The following is a 25,191-nucleotide window of genomic DNA, read 5'->3' as shown; positions in this document are numbered from 1 at the left end:
CTGGAGTGCAAACAACGCAAGAACGCCGAAATTGTAACAATGACACCGAATGCACTTCGAGACGCGGCAAGCAAATTAGGAATTTTTGAACAATTGACACTAAACACGTAAACACACCGCGGATGTAGGATCTTATCTAGATTGTAGAAAAATGTTTATTTACATCCGAAATACATCCTCTGGTCATTTGTGATTGTATGAAGTTTTTCACTAAGCTTGATCAGTTATTTTTTGGAAAAATCAGTTTTAGAGGTGTATCCAAGACCGTTACTTTAGAACCATGTGTTACAGGGACTATTCCACATTTGCATAGGGTTTTGAATTGATAGCTATTTTCAAGATAATTCCCTGCGGTACAAAGCAATTCCCTTTTTAAAGTGAGTGCTCGGCATCTTAATAGGATTTTAAACTGAACCAGCCACTTTGGGGATTATTTGGTGCAGCTCACAGCCCTACCACTCCTAAGACCGCAGCCCTTCTAATTTCTGAGCTATACACCCGCGAAAATAGGCAAACTTTTACTTGCATGCTATTTCGAGGCACCCTGACATCCAATGGCACCATAATAACGCCATTTAAATTAGGACATTTCATTGGCCATGAGGCGGTCAAGACCAATAAAATATAATTGTCGAGTCACTCCTACCTGGCGTATGTGAACACCAGTTCCAGATAAAACGGCCATCAAATGGCTCCCAATCAACATTATGCAAGGCACGAGGGCTCAATGAAACAGTGGCGTATTAAGGAACATATTTACTAAGGGAGAAGTTGCATTAACATGTGAGGATACTATAACTTAGATGTCTTCAAATGTGGAGCATTCTCTATGACTGAGGGATCAGCCTAATGTGCAAGCCCTCAGACAATTGCTGCATTTCATCGGCCCACTATTTTCTTCTCATGTGCATCGGGGGGAGGGTCAGAAGAGCGTTAAGGGGGCTCGAGCCAGCATTGTAGTGCGTGCGGGGCTGCCCCACGCCCCCCCCCCCCCTCTGAACACACAAAGTGACATCCCTGCCAAAAGTGCTGGCCGTGGCGAGACCCTGGACAATAGGGTGCCTTATTGGCCAGCAGTCGTAGCCCATACTGGGACGCCCTCGGCACCCAACGACAGAACCATGTCTCTCTCCCCAAATACGCCACTGCGGGTCAACATGGTTCAAATTCGGTCAGTTTTGGAGCGTGCCGATGACAGGTGCTAGCAACACCTGCCTCCATTCAAATTCCAACAAAAAATGCACCATTCGACGCAGCCCACGCAATTCAATACAAGAATACTACAAGGATATATATATATATATATATATATATATATATATATATATATATATATATATATATATTACTGGAAGGATATGGGATACGTAGGTTATGAGCGCACCGACCCACTGGTCAAGAAAGTTAAAGATTGTCCATTTTTAGATGCTGACAGCCATTTTAGATGCTAAAAGCCAGCCATGCTACCATTTTTACCAACCTAATTATAAAAAGCAGATCAATTTTTTTTTAACTCGCCTTGCCATGCCAGAGCAACCTTCTTTAAGCGCAATTTGAGCGACAAACACACCATTCCAAAGTGTCAGAAATTAACAGTTTGACTACTGTTGACCAGTGAATTACGACTTTGAGAACCACATGAGCCATACTTATTTGCCTCCGATAAATTGGATATGCCGCGTCGTGTTGAAGCTCAACTGGAGAAACATACTTTTTAGTGTATTAGCAGTTTTCCTTGGAACTTTGTCGGCCCGTGGCTCACGACGTTCATGCTCCATATTCAATCCTTACTCATCTTTCCCTTTGACAAGTCGGCTACGCCCCGTTTTACGTGTATGTGTGTTCTCTCCTAATCGGAAACGCTTTCTGCCGCTGAGACCGTTGCTGCGCACTGCAGCACACGCTGATGGAAGGGTCCAAATGGGAGGGCTCAGGTGTCTGGCTGTTTTACTGACAGTGGACTTTTCAAAACGTCATTCGCTTGATGACTGGGGGTGCGATTTAACAGTCCAACAGTGAACAGAATGCATTTAAAAACACTGCGTGACAATTTTTTTTTGAAAACCATTAAACATTTTAAAATGTATGGCAATAACATCGCATGGGTAGTCAGAATATCTTACTGGATTTTTTACCGCTGCATGATCCGTTTCAAATCAGGCTGCACCTGTCTTATTAATAAAAGTGCCCCTCAGTCGAATAAACTCATCAATACATCATTGACGCCGTACTCAACGCAGCTATTTGGATCGCAACAGCTACCTTTCGCTTTACCCCAACGGCCAGGCTTCTCAACGACGAACGCAAATCTCCTTTAGCAACAAGGCATGCTTGTAATGTGCTATGCCTTCAAGTAGGCCGCAGTTTCCAGAGCACCCGCCCCACCCAATTGTGTTCTCCCGTGCCACAGAACCTATGTCTCGGAGAGGATAAATACCTTGAACGACCCAGTTTTTTTTTCCGCAAGTAAAGGATCTTCTGGAGGCTGCCATTAACAGCACCCGTATTGTGTGGTATGAGCAGATCGGCATGCGATTCACCCTCGGGATTTGGTTTAATGAAGGTGGACTTGCAAGTTACCAAGATCCGGAAGCAGGACGTGTTTATACGTGCCACCCTACCCGAGCCCCTGAGCACGTCCACTCTTTGCGAGGTACATCACCACCCATACGGGCGACTCGAACACGGCTTTGAGCGTGGACAGCGTATTCGTGAATGATATCGTTACAGTGGCCGTTCGCTCTGGCGTTCCATGTACCTTAATATACTGTGGAGCTCATGGACATCGACACGGTTCTTCGCGTCATTGAGGTGAACACGAAGGCCTGCAGCTGGAAGACGAACGCTTTGGAACTCATGGACGTCGACATGGTTCTCCGTGTCATTGAGGTGAACACGAAGGCCTGCAGCTGGAAGACGAAGGCTTTGAAACTCATGGACGTCAACATGGTTCTCCGTGTCACTGAGGTGAACACGAAGGCCTGCAGCTGGAAGACGGAGGCCTGATTTCGTCAGATTCTACATGCAGGAGCAGCGTCTTGGCTCTTAGGTCTTGTTATTTATTTAGCCATATAATATAATCAAAAATACATGATACTCTTGATGTTGTGAAATAATATGATAAGAAACAAACCACAACGGCAGAAGAAACAAACAAACAAACAAACACGAGGAGTAACAAACCGCTATCCACTGGCATCCACTCGAGTTGGGAGGCGGATAGCCATTTTTGTTTATTTCACTCCGGTCAACGTCCATAGATCCAGTACCAACTTTTCAGTAGTTCGGCATAACTTCCCTTAACTCCCCTAACAATTAATTGGCTGTGGACAAAAGCATGTGCAGAAAAACTTGTGTGGTAAGTACTCGTAGGATTAAGCGGGTTAAGTACGTATGCTTAAAAGTTTATAGCGGCAAAAGTTTGAAATGCCAAAAGTTCGAATGGATAACTATCGCATGAACAATTCTTGTCAGGTAAAAGTTCGTGACAAAAATGTTCGTACGCACAAAATTACGTATCGAAAAAGGTTGTAAGCAATTGTCTGTAACCAATGTTCGAGCGCGAATGCTATTCATGGATGGCGTTCATTTTACAAATAAGAGAGTAAATTTCGTTTGGCGATAGAACTTACCTAAAACTTCGTATGCACATGTGATTTTCAACGTTGGAATGCAGACTTGATTCTTGGTGGCAGGCGTCAGATGAATGGTCACTGAATGATGAATGATGAATGATGATGAATGAGCCAAAACACCCCGTCGATTGGAGAGAGAAGGGCAACGTTGGGGATAGCGGGGGACAGTGACGGCAACACGGTGACCATGACGTAGATCGGGTCAAGTATCATAAGTAATCTAACTTTTCATGATACCACTTGATGGTCTGAGGCGACCACCAAATAAACTCGAGTCAGTGGAGGCTGTGCATGATGCCTCTAAGTTGGAAGGGGACTGGAGGTCACAAAAGTCCACTGTATAAAGTCCCGCCCAGTTTGTTGTGCTCCACCATTATCCCTCACTCTACCGGCGTCCTTTTTGACGACTTCGCCCTGACGCGCTTCAACGCGACACTGACGCCACCTGACGGACGGACGCGACGAGTCAGCTCGCTCGCGGAATACGGCGGGCAGAAGCGCCAGTGACACTGGGTATACGATTGCTTACATGCAGTAAATCGGTGTCCAGAGAGAGTGATGCACGAGCTGGACCAGCTTTGATGCATCCCTTTGATTAAGATCCTCTTTGCAGCCGACCTAACACTGTCTGAGGGCATTATTATTGAACCGTACGCAGCATAGCGCTAGAAATTACTCAGACGATCTAATACTTAAGATCATCCATGGAAACCAAATTTCAGCGAAATGTAACAGCTGCCGGTGGACGACGTCATACCCTGATGAATGATTTACCATGTGCGTTCCCCAAAGAAGCGCCATCCACCACGCCGAAGTCGATGCCCTCCATGCATCGCCATAAGCTTAGTGTCCATCATTCCCAGGAAGTGGAGCGCACGAGCAGTTCCCCGCTCCTAGGCTCACACTATTCACGAACCTTTGCGTGCGTATTTTTGCTAAACCAACTGTATTCACTTCGAACATCTGCGCATGTTTCATTGCTTACGAACAATCGCGTACGTACTTTAAGCATTAACAATTTTCCACACGACCTTTTCGTCATAACGAGCTTTTGTCAACACAAACATTTCCCATTAGTACTTTATACCATGTAGTACATTTACTTCCAAGCTTTTGCCACAAACTTTCACGCACGTAGTTCTGCCATACGAAGTTCATACCTTGCGTGCATTCGTTTAAGAACAGTCGCGTACGTACTTTATGCATATATTGTTTTTCCAAACGGATCCGTGTTGCTTTAATGTCACAATGGTGTCAAGTACCCAAGAAGACATTTGTCGCCATTTTGTATTAAATGACAGACCTAACACACTTCTTCAGCTACACAAACATCATCTGACGGAGCCCGTACTCCCTGTCACACAAAACCGCAATGATTTTAGCCACAGCTTTCCTGCGTAATGCTTCATGCCACTCGCAGCCAGGTCCATGGGTACACTAACTTCTAGCTCTCGTTTCAGGCAAACCTGGAGACAATTGTATGCAGGGGATGCGCTTGGTCTGCTCGGTCACATAAGTCTGAACTCCTCTGCCTCCAGCCTAGGTGTCGCGCAACACATCCACATCATCACAGGTCTGATGCTCCTGAGCATTTGTCGAAATATGCCAACACGCGTCAACACTTACATCACAACGCCACATCGGACTTGTCTTCCGTGCTGCCTGCCGAGAGTCAGTCCTTAGAACCGAGTCTATCTCTCTACATCACTTCACGTGGGCCACGGGTCCGCTGAACGTGTGGGATAGAAGCCTCGTCAAAACCAACACGGCCGTTTTTCGGCTAGCCCGACTGTCACGAGTTCTCTAACATTGGTAGATTATCCACAGAAGCCAATCCCAACACAGTGTACTAGATAAAGCCTCGAACATCACTCGACTCATTCGTACCTGGCGGGGAGCTACAAACCCCACAGTAAGTCCAACTCTATTCCCGCCAACAAGCGCTGCCAAAAATAGTTTGAGCTATGCTTTAGCGCGGCGACCTCGCCGACGTCCAGCGGGTCAGCCCGGAGGTCGAGGAAGGACCTGGCTAAGCCGAGAGGAGGCCACGGAGGGCCAAAGCGGATCTCCGCGGCACCAACCGAGCCACCTCTGAGCCCAGCAGCCGACGGAGTAGTCGCGCCTGGGCTCAACAGCTGCCGGCCACGGTTCGGGCGGACCACCGGTAGCCAGATGTCTCACGCCGCTGAAAGGCACGCGGATGCTGGCGCGGTGGTGCGTCGCCGGAGAGCAGTCGCTGGGGCTGCCTCCAGCCTCCTGCCCCGGTCGCTGTGGACATGCCGGTCTCTCCCGGTGCTGGCGTCTCTGGTGATTGCACAGGTCCCAGCCGACGTTCACTATACATCAGCGCCCTCTCGCGCCTGGCGGCCGCACTGCCACGCGCCCTCGCACTAGGCGTCTACTACCTCCATGTGGAATTTGACGTCCTCCATATTCTCGTCCGAGTTGTGGGGCGTGTCCGTATATTCTCTCATCTGAAACGTCACCGCGCTGCGTCAGGCATCGGCGAACGAGCTGGACTTCGCCGAGCTTGGCAACTCTTTCTGGCTCCTTAAGCATGCGTCAGAGTCATGCTAGCATGGTCACGTGAGGCGAACTTCTTCAGAAAACAGGCTAAAGCTAGGGTAACTTGTAAGCAGCATATTCCCATCAGCTTTTGATGATCAAAGAAAGGCCGGTCAAGGCGACAAGAATGGCGAACAAGTATGACATGAACCTGCAAATATTTCCGTACGGTGCGAGCGCATACACATTATAATCAAACGCTGAAAAGAAACAAGCAATGAATGGTGGACGCCAAAGCAATTTACTAAACATGGAACGTAATGTGTATACTGCTTGGCAAAAGTAAAAATAGCGTGACATTGCTCTTATATATGCATTTATACAAATATATACACACATATGTGAATATATATAAGTATATATATATATATATATATATATATATATATATATATATATATATATATATATATATATATATATATATGAAACACTACTTTAAACCAATGGAAAGAGATTTAAATTGCTAGCTCCAACGTCGAAAAGTGTAAATCATTAATATTCCAGATTCGCACGAATACCTTTGCATGCTTCAAAGAATGGCATCAATTATTATGTTAAAGGCACGGCACGCTCTTTCCGGAAGTGTGTAAATCCTTACACCCTAGTGGCCAAATATTCCTCGCAATCAATAGGCCTGCGGCGGCCGTATCGTTATAAAGGCAGTGGGGCATCGATCCCCGTACTGGGTGGCAGCCAGCCTTGATGAAAGGTGCGCACGTGTTTATGGCTACCACAGCGACCGACGCAAAAACAAATGGGACGGCACATCGCTAGCTGTGTGCCTCCACGCGGCAGCGACCGTTATCGTGAGAGGCAGGCACCAAGATATCGGTCAAATTGGGATGGAGTGTCTTTCTCCGTCTCGGCACGTTACAACCTATGCTTAGGCTATCAACGCTAATACGCCGCCTGATGTCACTTTGGTATACTTTGGTATACTTTTATGTCACTTTTAATGGGCGGCTTAAAATGTCTAAGCACGTATGCACTTCAACAAAAACTACCATGGTATTTAAGCATGTGCTTTGACGTGTAGTAACACCGATATGCGCCGGGTCTACGCGCGGATCCAGCAGAAGCAGAGCCATGCAACATCGAACTACGACTGAGAAAAACACGAGCGTATATAGCACAGCTCATGCGACATACAACGACACAAGACGTTTAAAACATCGTTCAACGCCTGGCGTGCAATAACATGGACACAGTTTGCATCAGTTCTAGATGCGAAATAGGAAGTAGGAATGGACGGCTTGTGTATTCCACTTACAGATGTATCCTTAGCCTTGGCCGCTGCTCGCGATAAAGCATTATCAACTTTTACTATGTGAACCGAAGACAGGGAGCCCAGGTCTCATCAGCAGTTGACTGACATTTCAAAAGCATCTGTTCAAAGTCGACATTCCTAATCGGTGCGGCAAAAGTTGACTTGAGTGCCCATCGTTTGCCACTCACAAACTACTTTTTGTCTATCATAAATCGATCGAAAGGTTCCTGAAGGCAAACATTAATCATGACCAAGCTCATCACCACACAGACCGCGAGCTGAGCGCATAAGGCATTAATAATTAACGCACAAATGACACTACTTTTCATTGCAGGTCCATCGCATCCCGCGCGCAGGGACCCGTTGCCCATCCTCAAACTAGGGCGAGAGCATGTTTCCTACTGATGAGCAGCTATGGGCATTGGCGAACCCTTCTCAGATTTGTGATCTACCACACGTACAAATGAATGGAACCATTGTCCTCACAGTGTTACGTGTGCGACATTTTGATCGGTTTCTTCTCTGACCACCGACTGCTGTTAACACCAGCATGTCATCACAGCGTACGTACCAATTTTGTCACCAGTACGCCATTCACGAGGACACTAACCAAGTCATTACTCGACCTCTCCGGCCACCCCGTTATACAAATTTTGTAACTAGAAATGCCATTAACGAAAACGCTGACTCAACAATTCTTCGACCTCTCCGGTCATCTCGTCTAAAAAAAATTGGAAAACGACTATTTCGTACGCATTCCACTATCAGAAGCCTGAGATGCCTTCCAAGCGCTGCCCCAGCCCGACCCTGCCCCGTGCAAGGCGGTGTCGGCTGAGAGCAGAGGGGTGAGTAACGGACAGGGACAGGATCGGCGCCGCGTCTCGTGTGAACGCCGCCCTCGACACAGAAGAGGGCACCACACCCCTACCCGCCGCCAGCCCGTTTATGCGTCAGGGGAGCGCTTTGATAAGTCAGCCAGCTTGGTCCACAGGTAGCCCCGGGAGTCCTGGCGCGCCATGGGCTGAAAGAGGAGACGGGCTCGAGAGCGGCCTCGGGCATCTCAAATAGCCTCTGTGGGCGCTCCTATGATCGTCTTCCGGTAGCGTTCAGTTACAATTACAATTACAATTACAATTACGTACAATTACAAAAGTCGGCATTACTATCCATTCGACTTGAACAATTCGAGAGACTCTGGTGTTATTTGAAATAATGATTGTCATTGGCTGCCGTGCCGTTAGTCATATCGTCAAACGGCGTGGTGAATGAATGAACGAGCATAAAGCATGAAAGCATGGGGTTGACGTCCGTCCTCCTTCCCGCAACCGATTTCCCTACGAACACCTTCACAACCTTCCAAAGCGGTCAACAGGGACAATGAGGCCTGACGGTCGGTGGCAGGGCAAGCTTGGACATGCCGTCTACGGCACAGCGCACCAGGGGGCGCCGGACACCCCCGGCGGCGGTCACACCTGGGCCCCGGGCTCTGACCCACGCCCGCGGCCCACAACACCGGCCCAGGTCAGCGGCCCACGGCACACGCGGGGAGGGGGAGAGGCACGCTGTCCGGCTGCACGTACCTCAGCCTCCCGCACCATGCCCGTGGTGGAGGCGGTCGTGTCTATCCGCTTGATGCTGGCCTGGTGTATGTCGGTGTCCAGCTTCACACACTGGAAGCGGCGCAGCAGGAAGACGATGGGGATGGGCAGCGTGCCGGCCAGCATCAGCATGACGGCGATGGCCATCACCGGGCCAGGGTAGAAGCGCGACTCGGGAATCGCCTGTGGGTGAGGCGAGGTCACCGACCGGTCACGCCTGGAGCGGCGAGGTCATCGGCCGGTCACGCCTGGACCGGCGAGGTCATCGGCCGGTCACGCCTTGAGCGGCGAGGTCATCGGCCGGTCACGCCTGGACCGGCGAGGTCACCGACCGGTCACGCCTGGACCGGCGAGGTCATCGGCCGGTCACGCCTGGAGCGGTGAGGTCATCGGCCGGTCACGCATGGACCGGCGAGGTCACCAGCTGGTCACGGCTGGACCGGCGAGGTCATCGGCCGGTCACGGCTGGACCGGCGAGGTCATCGACCGGTCACGCCTGGACCGGCGAAGCCCCGCCCCGGGGGAAGCGCCGGCGGTGCGGGCGCCACCCGGGCGCCGGCTTTGGACGAGGTGGTACTCGTTATAGCTTCCGCGGTTCTGATCGACGTGAATCAAATACTGGGACTGCGGTTCGCAGGAAATCTGACGCTCAGTCTGGCGTCAGTCCTGACTGACAGGGTGAAAAGAAGTAAGCTAGAGTTCCGAGGCAATCGTGTGCCGTCAAGACAGTCGATAGAATACTGGGAAAAGTAACTGAATTGATGAATAAAACTGCAGCACCAGGAAACTGAGCATAGAACTGGTAGGAAGTTCTTTGAGGACACATTGGATTCCAAACTTTGTGTTGAACCGCCCCAAAGCACTAACTTGAGCTGTGATAAACGCATATGTAAAAAGCTAATATTCAACCAGCTTGCTTATCTTCAACGGAAGCTTTCGGGAAAATCTCTGCAGCCCTGGTCAGGCAAAGATATTGTTGACCAAGGTAGCAGAAGGGCTTGAAATCGTTCCGAACGCTTTCGTTGAATATAAACAAGCTCGTTGGAATATTATTTTTTATATTTACGATGTCCCAGCTCAGCAACATTCTCAAACAGATAGACGCCTGGTATTCACCACATGGTAGGTAATAAGAATGCCCAACATCGTAAGAAATAAAAGCAATATATGGAGGACGGAAGTATTGTCAATCGATATCGAGTACGGCATTCTTGAGAATAACGAGGCATCATAATATGGACAAAGCATTTTAAGAGAAAATGATATGGGACTATTTCAAACAATTAAAATGCCGGCCACAACTGAACATGAGATCCCCGTGTGATTCTCGCACAAAGGACATCGGGCCGATTGATGCTCCTCTCTCTCCGGGGAAAATCCGTTTTCGCATGCTCTCAGTACCTCAACGGCGTTCCAGATGGTGTAGGTGGGTGGGTTCTTGATCTGGAAGATCACGCTGGCGACGAAAATGACCACGATGAGCACAGGCGCCACAAAGCGCCAGCACACCTGCCAGTAGATGCCGGGCCGACTGCCCGTCATGTGCTCGACGTCGTCCGTGAACCTGTCACGAGGGCGGATATCAGTCAGACCGTCAGCCGGGACAGGTCGGGGACTCGATGACATGACAGCTGTAGCACAACGCTGTACTCGAAGATATTTCTTGGTGCTCTTCTCGTATGGCAGTTGTTTGTTTCCGACGGCACCCCGTTAATTTTATTCACGGCACTCACGTGTTGGACGTCACCTTTCCATCTGGCTGCACACTGTGTAGTTTACATTAGGTCGCGCGCAAAAATAGTTCCTTATTTAAGTACGTTCGCACTTTGTTCATCTGAGACGGTCCAAACACACCAGGGATCGTAAAGTAAAACGCATCGTATCCATGGCAGTAACGTTGCCATTCTTTCAAGATTTATTTCTCCATGCTATCTTACTGCCGCAACCTTATGCAATTGATGGCGAAAGATTGCACGATGACTCGTGCATGAACAGTTAGTTACATTGCTTGCGCGGTGCTGCACTGCAGTTATTCCCTCTACATCTCTCAGTTAAATCTTCGGTACTCACTTTCTGTGGCCGTAGACGTACATGACGATGACGAGCTCGAAGAATCCGACCACCACCAGGCCTACGGTGCCGGCGAAGGCGTCGAAAGTCTTCAGCCAGTATTCACCGGCTCCGGTGGTGAAGATCAAGCCGATCAGGAAACAGCAGGTGCACACGATACCTGCCGACAACGGCACGGCGTTCAACAGATGCACACGATGCCCGCCGACAACGGCACGGCGTTCAGCAGGTGCACACGATGCCTGCCGACAACGGCACGGCGTTCAACAGATGCACACGATGCCTGCCGACAACGGCACGGCGTTCAGCAGGTGCACACGATGCCTGCCGACAACGGCACGGCGTTGATGATTGGCAAGCGGTGTACTGGCTGGTTAAAGTGCAGTGCCGACAAAATGGCATGCTTGTCTAAGGTTTGCACACAAACGGTCAATGACCGGTCAACACATGCCAATTCCGTAGGAATTGGTGCAGTTCCTACGGAATTGGCATGTGTTGACAAAATTTTTCCCACACGGATGTAACAGACTCATGACGAAATTCCTGCGCTTGTGATATGCGAGATGCCGGACATTCGGAAGTTTCGCCCACACGAGGCAGACGTAGACGAAGTTCTGACTGCTTAGAAGATGTGGCTGTTTGTCACTGAAAGCCGGTGTTCCCCATCTCGGCAAGCAGCACCGCCAGCTTCCAGTGGGGAGGGGGGGGGGAGCACTACAACATGCACTTTCCAAGACGGTAAAGAGCGGTACTCCCCTGTCTCTCCAGCATTTTGTCTTTGTAACCTTCAGACTCAACGTCCGATTCGTTCTTAGAGACACCAGCCTTCACTTCCGAGCACATTTCCCTTCACTTCCGAGCACCTTTCCCTTCACCTCAGAGCACCGTACTCTTACCGGTGAGGATCTCCTTCCTGATGCGGATGTTCATGTCGAAGAGGTTGGTGATGACACCCTCCATCGTGCCGAACTGGGAGCCAAGGCCGAGAGCGAGCAGCATCATGAAGAACGCCACCGACCAGAAGTTGGACCCGGGCAGCTCCACGATGGCCTGGGTAAAGACGATGAACGCCAGCCCGGTTCCCTCGGCCGCCTGGTGATGAGGTGCGAGCCAGTATGTGAATGCATTGTATTAGGGAAAAGAAAGCAAATAGCCTCCTGGCTTACTACGCAGACGGAGAGGACGGAAACGTGCTTACAGTGACGTAAGATATGGGGATATCTAACTTGGTTGAGATATCCCACTCTCCGACAGACGAAAGATAGAACAACGAAATCAAAACGTGGCGTATTGGCCGGGTGGTTAGCGCCTTCGGTTCATACGTTAGGGCTTGGGTTTGAACCCGGGTTGCGCCAAGGCATCTGAGCGTTAACATGACCTTTACAGTCGCTGGCGCCCCACAAAAGGATGCGCGACGACGTGCGTCAGATTCTTTTTTTTAGGCGCCAAACTCGTTCGAGATCAACTTGGCTCACGGCACCGGTGAGATCACACCACCTAGTGACGTCACATTGACCTCATGTGAAGCTTCAGAGAGGGCCTAACTCCTAAGGGCTCAAACTCAGAGCCGGGATGGCAACACTCGCCTGGTCGAGGGTCTCGTGGAGATCACAGTGCAGCAGTCCCAGGGCCTGGCGACTCTCGTTGACGAACGCGTGGTGCCCCAGCATTCCCTCGTACGCCTCTGACGTCATGTTCACAAAGAACTGCTCCGGGTACACGACAGCCAGTTTCTCCACGTTACTGGAACGAAGCCGTATCGCGTGAGACCAGCATTAGTTAAGCTCTGTGCCCACTGCTTCTTAGGACCGACGTTGGAACTGAGGGTTTGGGCGACCTTTCCTAAACAGACGACCAGTGGTTCTTTGGCAGTGACCGCGCTGGACCGCACTGTGTCGCTTGTAAGCTGGGATTCTTGAAGGCGACGTATGACGTTGGACGGCCAGTAAGCGTCGGCGGTGTTGCAATAACCCCCCGACATTACAACGGAGGATAACTCCAGTGACTTGTTGCATGCGTCAGGCGCTCACTTCGAATGAGAACAGGAGGCCTATGTTAACAGCAACATTCCTGCTAAAATAGCACATCTTACGAACCACGTGCATCGTCTACACACAGAACACAAATTATCATTGCATTCTGCGTAAATTGTGCGTACTAATAAGATATGGCGCAGAGCATCAGCCAGTAACGTTATACGCACTCTAGGAGACTCACGTATACTCTCACAGTCACTCACTGGGCAATGCACTTGTTGTAGTTCTGAACGGCCTTGTATCCAAGCACGGCGAAGATGTCGACGGCGCCGAAGGTGGCCGTGAAGACTGTCACGAAGCACATGAAGACGGCATCCTGCTTGCAGTTGTTCTTCACCGGGTTGTATGAAGCGAAAGCGATCAGAGAGCCGAAGCCGAGCCCGAGCGAGTAGAACACCTGCGTCGCGGCGTCCATCCACACCGTGGGCTCGATCAGCTTCTCCATCTGCGGACGTGCGAGCACTGTAAACGCCGTTCGTAAGTCAGGCCGCGCGGCGGAACTCCCAGGTGTGGAGGGCTCGCTATTCTGGTGAAGTATCAATGTACTTGCTGTGGCGCTGCTTCTAAACGTGCGTGTTTCAATGTGATGCGTTTGTCAATGCGTCGACTGTGAGAGCGTTGAGGAATGCGATAGCGCGGCGACTTGAATGCATCGTCGGAGCTTCGGCATACTCATCGATCGCTGGACGGACCCGCTGGCGCTGTACTGAACCCGTTAGTGTTGTAAGCCAGGTTGGCAATGTGACGGAGTGGCGATATACTGGGCTGTGTTTGAGTTGGCGTTGGCCATGTTGCCAGCCTGGCGCGTTAGAGGCACCGCCGGGCTTCGCGGCGGCGCTCCCCAACGAGGCCGGCGTGGGGCTGTGTTGGCGGCGGCGTGCCGGTGGTTCCTGGTGATGCCCACCCCTCCCCGCCCCCCAGGGGTGCCGCTGTCCGAGGCTGGCGGCCGACCAGGCGTGTTGACACTACGCACGGGGTCCGCCTCGGTGTACGCGGCCGCGGTGAGGCGGCCGTCGGGGCCGGCGAGTGGCAGTTCTGCTGGGTGTGCACGTGACTGACCCCAATCGCCCGCGGCGGCGGGCGCGACCGGCCGCCGGCGCGGCTAAAATTAGCGTCGGGCCGCCGTGCCGCTCCGAACAGGCGACTTTCGACCGGTTTTTGCCGAGAAATTTCTCTGGGAGGCGGCCAACGTCGACGTTGAGTCAGCGTGGCGTTCACCGGCGGGGAGCAGTTACAAGGGGCCAACCACCAGTCCTGAATTGATCCACGACCCACCCAGTTTACCCCCACGCGAAAGCGGAAGTGAGTTGGAACATTTCAAACCAAAATGCTTCTTGTGCGCAAAATGTCATAATTTGGGGCTATAACGCAAAACAAACACGCACAGTGGCGCCTGCCTTGCTTCGACGCATGACCAAATACCTTGGGAGTGAAGAGGTGCGCCAGCCCGACACCTGCGCCCGGCAGGGTTACCGCTCGGCCGAAGAAGATAATCAGGATCAAGTACGGGAACAGCGCCGTGAAGTAGACCACCTGCGAGCGGACAAACGGGCGAATTATCCTATCGTAATGGGAAGGTACCTCTGGCGAAACGAACAGCCGTCTGTGCTTAATGCGACGAGACAATTTACCAGCAGCAAGAAACTTATAGCGCCACAACGATATTTGTTTTACGGTGCATATCTCAGGTATGTGTGCTGATGTAAGATCAAAGAGACACGACACAATGTGCAGGTGCATAATCAAAACCAATTAAAACGAAACCAATTAAGCCAATTAAGACGAAAATGTTGCGCTTAACTTGCTCCTGCATTATTCACGTCCGCAGACGGTGCCTGGGGATGTCTGGCAACAGCCTGTGCTTAACATCCCAGCCTATAGCAGTTAAACCGAGCTAGTTAAACTAGTTAAACCAAGCAGCCTCAGACATGTGATCGACAAGAAAATAAATCGCCATATGCGACTCTTCGACCGAGTTTTACGTTGCTGGCTCTTATCCTCATAGAGCTGCGTGCAACTCCAATCCCATCTCAGCGTACAAAATGCGCCGGAAAGCATCTCAACACCAGCGCGGAGCATGCTAGGGCTGCTTCTCCCGCCCAGCGGTGCCGCACCGCCGCCACTGCCCGCGTCGCGCCAGACGTACCTTGCCTGACGACTGGATGCCCCGCATGATGCAGGCGTAGACGACGCCCCAGGAGAGCAGCAGACAGAGTGCCATCCACCACTTGATGCCCTGAGGGTCGTCGATTGCCGACGACGCGTCGATGGCGTTGCGGTACCAGAAGTAGGCCGTCTCCGAGGACATGGCACACTCGGCCACCACCGTGTTGTTCGGTCCCTCGGTCGGGCACACGGCGAACGGCAGCGGATTCTGGCGACGTAGGGATTGGAGCCGGTCAGTCAGTCGTCCCTGCTGTAAAGGATACCGTGGTAGACTTCAGTGGGTGAGCATACATGGGTTTGCTGCCCAAGAATCTGCATCTCGATGCTTGGTATTTGAATACTTGTAAAACATCTTGGCTTTGGAAGTGAGCAGGATGCCCGGGGAACGCTGAATAACAACATGATTACATTTCATCATAGGACTAAATGCACTCACACAAAACAAAAACCAGTTCGCATACATCAGTGCGGCACATGGCTGCAACGCAAGGGTCGCGGTTCCCTTCCGTTTAAAGTAGCAAATAGCGTAATGAAAACAGCCTATGGTTTTTGGAGTTGAACCGTCCTTTTGAAATCGCTTTCTTTTTGTTCTAACATATTCAAAGTAATCCTATTTGGTTCTAGATTTCGTCAAAATCTTAAATGCTTATACATAATGTAAGGTAGTTCCCACCACTTATTTGGCTTACGATAACGCAGAGCCCAGTGTCTCCCAACCTTTCCAGGTCTTTTTCCTCCTGAGGATGGATCGAATTATGATACCTCCTGATCCAAGGACAAACTTAATTGACAAAAACCTTCTGTTGTTCTTGGCCGAAACCCGAGATTGTACGTCATGTAGCTTATGTGCAATCGTCATGCTTCTTATGATTGTACGTCATGCATAATCGTAGGTTAGAATGGGTGAAATCAGTTCGTGGGGGAAATGGGGACTACAGTTCAACGTACGGTAAATCGGCAAAGGTTATTTCAATGCCTTGGCCAGCGTGTAAATGCAGGCTGACGAGACTCGCAATTTGCTTGAAGTAGGTAATGACCTAATCGTGACTTAGTGGACACACTATCTACCGCGCCGATTCAATGTCAGACTCGTTAATCTCATATGAAAAGCACTAATAAGCCGATATTTCCGACCACCGATGCTATTAAGCTGGTCCCACAAACAATTCATGCCTTAAGGGAAAGTCTCGTTTTTGGGACACCGTTCCAAAAACTCGCCGAAACGAACGATTGGGCTAGGCCTTAGAAGGTGGTCCCAACTCTCGCGTGTGTTACAAAATTTCAGCGGAATGAACGATCGACACCACAACGACTTTTAATGTTATGACAACGCACAAGAACGTCGCGTAAGCAAGACACCGGCAGACACTTGTATCCTATTTATTTCCAATTTCATAAAGCTTGATCGCAGCTGTGACGAACCTATAAGCTCTGCCGAAAGTCGCTTCCGCCCAAATCGTCGAGGTTTCCAGCTCCACAAACGCCCAGATTCGCCGCATTGAAGCATTGGGACTTTATCCGCGCGCCTCCCTGGCGGCGTTTATCTCCAGCACACAAATTCACAGCCAGAATGGCTGTGACAAAATACATGTCATATGGAAGGTTTGGAGCTACTTTCTTTGATTTAAATGCACTATTATGCGTATTGTTATATTGCTGTAAATTATCATAATGTTATACATGCTGCTATAAATTGTTATATTGCTATGCATATTGTTAGCGTATTGCTATATTGGTATACATATTGCTATGGTATTGTTATATTGCCATACAGGTTGCCAGCGTCTTACTATATATTGCTATATTGTCATACATATTACCAGCGTATTGCTTACCAAGCTGATATAATGAGACCAGCTAGGTAAGAAATGGCTATTTCGTAAACGGAACTGAACCTCAAGTGCGTTATATAAACATCTTGTAAAATGATGGCATTACTCCCCTCAGCAAACATGGAAAAACGCCACAACGACTGGGAAAAGGAAAAACGATAGAACGTATATTGAAACATAGGTTTAAGGCTTTGGAAAATTTATCTCGGAAAATGCTCTTTGTGTTTCAATTCGGACTCACTTGTCTAGGAACGGTGCGGACAGTTTGATTTCGACCTCATATGCAGGAAAGCTCGTTTAGTTCTTGACAGGAAGAGCGATAATACGAGACATCTCAGGGCAACGGACCGGACTGGTGAAACGAACGAAGTAGAATACCGCTGAATGCCCCTTAAACGATCTGATCACGGTATGTCCACCGAGTTATGAGCAGCTAAACGCTTCAGCAAGCACGTGTAAGCAGCCCGTCTGCAAAACTTTGCGCTTACATCGCCAGGAATGTGCGATTCGGTTGTGGCACTGAACTTTGCCCTTTGCACGTGCACTTAGCGTTGCCACCATGGCCACCATTTCATAAACATATCGTAGCTACTTACTGTGACTTATCACGTGAACTATCGGTGATCACCATATCTGGTCTCTTGACTTCCGTAAATGCTTTCGCTTTCGCACCCGCTCTTCACTATTTCATTATAACGCTCGGGCCTCGTTTTGTTTTTGTGTGTGCTGCCAGCAGGAAGACATGGGGTTTGTTTTAAACTTAACTTTAGCCGCCTTAACTTTTGTACAATCGTACACTTCCGTACAAACCATTCTTGCGCACGAGGCTCATTTTGCCGATGCGGCCCGAGGCCTTCCGCAGCTTACCGTGAACGAGTTGAAGAGATAGTAGAAGCACCAAGCGATGATGACGTTAGTAGTATAGGCCGACGAGGAAGGAGACGATGGTGGAGGCGACGCCGATGCCGGCCGTCCAGGGGTGGATGGTGTTCCACACGCCGAGGGAGCCCTGCCGCAGCCGCTGACCGATGCCGAGCTCGATCAGGAAGATCGGCGCCCCCTCCAGCACCATCATCACGATGTAGGGGATCAGGAACGCACCTGGCGACGCGACAGACGTCAAAGCATCGTCACTAGTGAGATGGTTAGGGCAATGATGGGAGCTTCTCTCGCGTCATTAGCAGCGACGCAGTTGTAATGTTCAGATTATTTGCACCTTCTAAACTTCTCCAGTTTCAGCACTTGAAGCAAACGAAGAAAGCTGTTAAAACACACGGAAATAATGAATCTACTGCGCGTACGTAATAAACTGAGGTGAAAATAAAAACTGCGAGCAAAACTACAGTATTCATAATGAGAGCAATTATTTGAGTTAGAAAACCACGATGTTTTAGCTAGCACGTTTGAGCTACAGAGATAGCGCAGATTATAGACAGCGCTCAAGTTTGGTAGGTTTTCGTGGATATGGCATACGCTCTTGGCTCAGTTAATCGAACCGTACACCCTAAATCGGCACATCTAGGGGAAAATGTTGTTCTGACGAATGAAAAGTAATGCTTGACCAGATGTTCCCTAGCATGCGCTTGTTGCGATTTGTTTACGGTGCCATACAAAAACAACGAGTGGGTTTCCAGTTTTAGACCGTTTCCAATCTCATAAATTTTAGTTAGACAAGATAAGTCACATGCTTGCTTAGTCCATTCGTGATCCTGACGGTCAACAGAGATAAAGTATGAGGTTGGTGTATCCTGTAACCGCAACTATGGACGCATACTGAACATTAGAGAAACTCAACACAACCTACTTCACGGTTAGAAAATGCGATGCACATATACATACACACGCATATGTATATATACATAATACTACATAATATAGATAAACTGCTAAACGCATGCCCCCGAAATATCAATGTATCATTATCTCCATTGTCCTGGTTTTTCTCCCAGGCATAAGGCTATTACTCCTCTCTTAGTGTGGGATTCGGTAAGGCCGCGCGCTATGTTCGGCTATAAGTGGGGGTCTTTAGACCTAACTGAATTGTTTCCGCTAAACGTTATGATAAGCCATGGTGAAGCCTTCATGGCACGTTTAAGATATTGGACGAGTTAAAAATTGGTGGTTGCCGGAATTCACCGAAAGCTGCGCTATATGCTCATTATTTTTTGACATGTTGATTTTTGTTACTGGTTAATAAAATACGCTTTCAAAACTGTTCAGAGCTAAGACATTGACACATCAAGAGCTTTATGGTGTGCGAATACCACAGATTTGTACTGCCAATTATGGTAGCGGTAGTCGATAGCATGATGGCGGAACGCAAAATGGAAAAAAATGATAGCACGCCACGACGGTGACGAAAGCGATGCCAACAACGTGACGTAACTCATCGCACATCATTCATGGCTTGTCTACGACTGCAGAAGTCCTTTCGGGACCAGTGTCCATGGTCTAAGTGGAATTTCAGCCCGGTGGTCTACGTGGTAGCCAAGAGCCCTGACCACTGAGACAGCACATCGCCCCTGAATTTTCAGTTCCCAGAAGTTTTTGTGATACAAACTGGTTTAGCACGCCGTCTACGTTCAAGGGAATATATAACAAGAAACTTTGGCGAGGAACATGACTTATATTTCATTACAACGTAAATAATTAGCTAAATTTCAGTCCTCTTTCCCCGCCAGCCATTCCGTTCTCATCCCAACTGGAATATTCCGACCGTTGTTTCTGCTTGTGGGCTTGGATCAATTAAAGAAATGAGACATTGGTTTTGATTCCTAACTTATTCTGAGATATTTTCCCAATATTTTCCCAAGAGAAATGTCCGGATCATTCTCCGAGCTGCCTTTGACGGCCACATCCGGAAAAAATGTCCTATCCCCCATTGGGATTTGCCAACCTTTCTTCATACGACCGGTTAGGGAATCGGAAACGTTCTCCGTGCTGTCTGTGGTAATTACACCCTGAAAAATGACTTTCCCTTGCACAGACCAAATCAGGGCATTGGAGAGGCTTGTGGAGGTTCCAAATTTCCCTAAAAAGAGCCGACAGCAGGCGCTTGATGTGGGAAAGCTTTGGAGCCCCATGCGTTTCCGAGCGTTTCCTAGAATAAACTTGGGGTTTACCAAGTTTCCCCCCAACCTTCCCCAACATTTCCCGAAGGAACTGGCTGGCTGGGTTAAGCCATGAAATTGGGTAAAAACATACTGTAAAATGCTGCAACCTTTCATACCTTTCCCCGCCAGCGACTGCCCGCCAGAAGCAAGAACAGCACGCGAACTACATCATCCTTAGACAGCATCTTTGGCCTTCAGTATCGTGACCATCACGGCCACGAAATTCCCCTCGGTGCCAAGCCTGCCTCGTTGCAGACGGTCGTACCGATACAGAGACTTGGCCCTCCACATGGCCAGCTGATTGACCGGTATTATTTTTAACCGAAGGGCCGTGCTGGCAAGCGGTCAATGATAATACAGACAGTGTGCGGACCGACACGGCAATAGGGGGCCCCTCCTCGCACGAGGCGCTGATGCCCGGCCTCACAGGAGGGGCCAGCGGCGGGGTCATCATGGGCGAATGAACCGCCCGCTTCAGTGATGATCTTCGGTTCGCGCGCGACAGGACCCGTGCATTGTCATTTCGTCACGCATACTTTTTGCAACGGTGCTTTTCAACGAGATCAATAGCAACCAACAAAATACATTCATAGCAATGGTGATTCTTGAACCGATCAAGAGGGCCCGACAAGCTTGGGGTTGAAATGGCCGCGCGGAAAGCGCCTTCGGCTAGTACGAGAGGCCCAGGTTCAAATCCCGTTTGTGTCATGTTCGTTAACGTATCTCTACAAAAGCATGCATGAGCGCGCGCGGCGCATTCTGTTCTGGCAGGAATAAAACGGCATTAAGTTGTGTAAAACAACTGCTGTTAAGCATTAGGTAGATAAATATTATTTTGAAAGTGACAAAAATCAACATACGGATGCTTTGCCATGGTACTTCTTGAGCAGATCAAAAAAGGTCAGGGACCACATGCTTCACCATGCCCCTTTTGAAAAGATCAAGCGTTCAGCGAACACATGTTTTACAATGCTGTTATCAAAGGATCAAAAGCAATCAACAAATGTCGTCAACTTAGGGCAGCAACTTCCATTCCATGATACCGGCAATATCAGCGCGTTTAAGAGGCTTTACACCGACATGGTTTTTTAACTTCATGTTCCTAGAAACGAAAGGATGATGCTGATTGCGGAAAAAATTTCAATTAAATGAGCTTCTAATCATCCGATCTACATTTTGCGACCTTTGCACTCAACAGTTAGCCGTAACGCTAGACTCTAACACACCAGTAATGGCAGTACCACCACCATAAATGTCAAAATTGGCCTGAAGCATTACGGCTACAACTTAAAACTTAAGGCAAGGGGAAGGATTCATTTCATATATGGAGAAGATGTCATAACTTGACACGGCATTAACTCAAAACTAACTTTTTAACGTAGGCCCCTGACAGGACATTGGAAACATAAAAACTTTATAACCGTACTTTTACTTTAACAGACAGTAAGTCCTTTTCCTCAGGCAGCTTGCCAAGCTCAGCTTGCTCAAACAGTCTACAGACTCAAACAATTAACATAACAAACAACAAGCTCAAACAATCCAAACGACCGAGGCGTTGCAATTTTTGTGATTCATTTCAAACCGTACTAAAACCGTGCTAAAGACTACATTATTGCATTGATGACGGTGTCCTGCTGTGGCACTAGTCTAGTCCATGCTCGTCCATCAGGACTTATGTACAGATCAGAAGTTTTATAGGCTTCTTACTGAGCAAAGAGAAACCACCTGGTGAGAAACTTCCACGCATCGGGTAAGGAAGCACCCAATTAATCGCGTGAATCGCAAGAACCAGTTTCTGAGGCTGATTCCCTTTGAGGTGAACAAAGTTCTTGTCAAACCATCTCCAAACGAAATGGCTTCCTTCACATGATGAAAAAGTAAGTTTTTTTCCAACCAGCGTGATACACCGACCGTGACAAGAAAATGAAAGTTAAGTTATGTTAAGAAATGAGACACTGCATCGACACTTTTGACTCGTGATGATGCCAGTAATTTTTGCCCACTGCACCACCCATTTTATAAATTATATAACTGGAAAACAGATAGCATTTATGATGTTTCACTAAAAGCCGACCGAATGATCAGTTCCACCCACACAATTTGGGTGCGAACGCGTCCGTGACTACCACTGCTTCCCCTCCATGATCTCAGTCTCGCGCATGCCTGCCGCCTGGCGCATGCCTATGCTGTTCCGCCAGACGCATGCGCCAGGCGGCACAATCTACCTCCCGTCCACCATTTGTCCGCCCGCGCGACAGCGAGTCGACACGAAATCTGACCCTTCCAGCGGACCCTGCACCGGTGATAAGTACTGACGGCGTCACCACGTCGGTTTTAGGCGGAATGCACTGCTGCGAGGGTCTGGCGCGCTCTGTTTACCCAGAAATCACTCTGGCCAGACACGGGGTGCGACCTGACTCAGGTCCGGAGCAGCGGGCCCGGCCAGCAGGCCTGAGCAGCGGACTGCCTCGCAGATATCAGTCAGATGAAATTTAGATTGAATTCGGGAAAACGTCGCGGCCTTGCTAGCACTGAGTGCCGTAGACGAGGCGTTGCGGTCAGCTGTAGCCCGGAAGTACGTGCGTAGATGCATGTCAAACTCACCAAATAATCAAGTTTTTCAATATGTTTCGTACCTCATTTATGGCATGTCAAGAACGAGGTTTTATGCGCCCGTCGATGCGCAATGCAAATGCGCGCTTTGTAATAATGTTGTTTAGCATTTAGAATTGCCGTTGGCGCTAGACTATAGCGTCTTGACGCAAAATCTTGCAGCATTCCACTGAAAGGCAGCATCAGCCGATATGACGGCGCATTCAGGACGTGAGTGCTTTCCAGCAGCATGCCGACTAGCCGACCATGGACGGGAGTGCCAGACGCTGGTCACTCAGCCGCGGCTGGCGGTTACAACACTGTCCAGCCTTCTGGGCGTATCGGCCCCGCCGGCAGGGGGGGGGGGGGAGGAGGGCGGACCGGCCGGGGGGCGGTCCGGGGAATGTAGTCGGATGACATCACAGCAGTGGTGCACTGATACTGGAGAACGGCAGCTCGCCTGTCGCTTCCGGCGCCGGCTCCAGAGACACCCGGAAATGGGCCTCTAGCGCCCGAGGCGGTAGTGGCGCGTTTCCGACGGCCCGCCGCGATCTGGGCTGTGTTTGAGGATGCCGTCATGTTCACCGTCGGCGCTTAAGAGAATCTGCGGCCCGGGCTTTATGTAGATGGGGCTGCATAGCGTGGGAAGGTACACACCGGCACACTTGTCAGACAAAAACAGATGCAAAGAAAAATTCCGATTTGAAACCACTTTGTCGCATGCCTTGAGGCCTCCTTCACTCTGTCCTTAAGCGTATCCACATATGCATGTATGCAAGATACATACATATGCATATACATTAAATGTATATATATATATATATATATATATATATATATATATATATATATATATTGTCTCTAAATCTTTTATTATAACACCTTTTTCTTTATTTCATTTGTGTCACTACACAACTTCAATCACTCCCACTATTGACCTCCCCTCTTCTCTATTCTTCAGTGTGCCTAAACTTCTCACTTTTCCCCGTCTCGAACAAAACACCTCTCCAACAATTTATCTCCTCCCTCCCTCTCTTCGTCCACCCCCGCCTTTCCGGCCCGGCGGGACACTTGGTCGCTGACTCGCAGCCGTGACCCACAAATCATTGCATCATCGCAAGGCGGTATGCCGCTCACGAGCGCCCGGGGTGGGCGGCAGCGGCGGCGCGCCAGGCGGACACACAGGTGGCGTGTCATCCGCGCCAGCCCCGAGCCGGCTAATGACGGTGGTTCGGCCGCTCACAGCTGCCCTCCGGGCCGTGCTCGGCACCGAGCTGCGCATCAGCAGGCTCAGGAGTCGGGCCAGGCTGATGTGTTTGTTTGGGGACGGATTGATTCGGAGGTTCGCGCTCTTTGGCAGGCAGAGGTGGGAATATGAGGCCTGAGGCGTTCGCAGGCGTTTCTCTTGCTGTGGCGTTATGGTCATAAGAGCAAAACCAATTCAATTCATTCACCTTGCGCGAAATATAAAATCCAGTGCTGTTTTCATCCGCACCAAAAGAAGCGCGGCAGATTGTGAAAGCCGACATGGAGATAGAGCAAAACCAGTTTGCATGCTGTTCACTTTGGGTTTAATCCCAGCTCCTGGCTAGGTGGTTGGTCGTTCTGCGGTGATTAGTGTGTGGAGTATAGATGACAAAAAGCCAAAGGGGACTGAATGCATGCTTAAAACTTAGAAGACACGTTGGAAAAACAAATACTTAAACACCATTTGTTTGGTAGACGGAGGACGGGAGCGGAACGGCCCGTTACGACCAGACCGCATCAGCGACGGAGCACGTCGATCGTGAGCGGCCGTCGTTCCCTACGTTCCCCCCCCCCTCCCCGCGCTCCCCGGGCCACTCACCTCCGCCGTCCTGCTGTACCAGGTACGGGAAGCGCCACACGTTGCCCAGGCCGACGGAGAGCGACACGCAGCTCATCATGAACTGCCACTTGCTGCCCCAGGCAGCGCGCTCCGGCTGCGCCTTCACGTCCACGTCACCGTTGTCCTCGACGTTGAGCGGCGCAAACTCCACCTCGTGGTCCTCCATGGCGAAGGTGGTCTTGCGCTCCTTCTCGGGCATGGCTGCAGCGGTGAGCACCCGGGCGCGGGCGACGAGCGGGCGCCTCTGGCAGCGGCGCGTCGAAACTGGAGACGCTCGGCACCGGCGGCCGCCGCGCAGGCGCCGTCCGTCGGCGCTGTCTTGGTAAAAGGACACCAACCCCCTCCCCTCCCCCTACGCCCCCCAGCAGGCGCGGCGGCGGCACGCGCCTTGCGCTGAGATGAGGTGGGTGTGTACGCCCGGGACGCGGCTGAATGGTGTCATTTAGT

At 49.9% G+C, this 25,191-nt stretch overlaps 1 protein-coding gene across 1 annotated transcript; it reads right to left on the bottom strand.

Moving 5' to 3' along the window:
- Window positions 1–4,912: 4,912 nt before the first annotated feature.
- LOC119090644 (sodium-dependent neutral amino acid transporter B(0)AT3-like) lies at window positions 4,913–24,987 on the bottom strand. The gene is given in 12 exon segments (XM_037213489.1): window positions 4,913–6,109; window positions 9,051–9,251; window positions 10,470–10,632; window positions 11,139–11,298; window positions 12,035–12,230; window positions 12,725–12,881; window positions 13,378–13,619; window positions 14,597–14,707; window positions 15,321–15,548; window positions 18,040–18,087; window positions 18,089–18,273; window positions 24,724–24,987. Coding segments are annotated over 12 exon segments (1,995 nt in total). The 5' UTR covers window positions 24,944–24,987; the 3' UTR covers window positions 4,913–6,025.
- Window positions 24,988–25,191: the final 204 nt, after the last annotated feature.

This window comes from Pollicipes pollicipes, unplaced genomic scaffold (genome assembly GCF_011947565.3).
Source record: "Pollicipes pollicipes isolate AB1234 unplaced genomic scaffold, Ppol_2.1 Scaffold_3087;HRSCAF=3621_pilon_pilon_pilon, whole genome shotgun sequence".
Lineage (NCBI taxonomy): Eukaryota > Metazoa > Arthropoda > Thecostraca > Pollicipedomorpha > Pollicipedidae > Pollicipes > Pollicipes pollicipes.
This window is presented reverse-complemented; position numbering and strand designations above follow the sequence as displayed.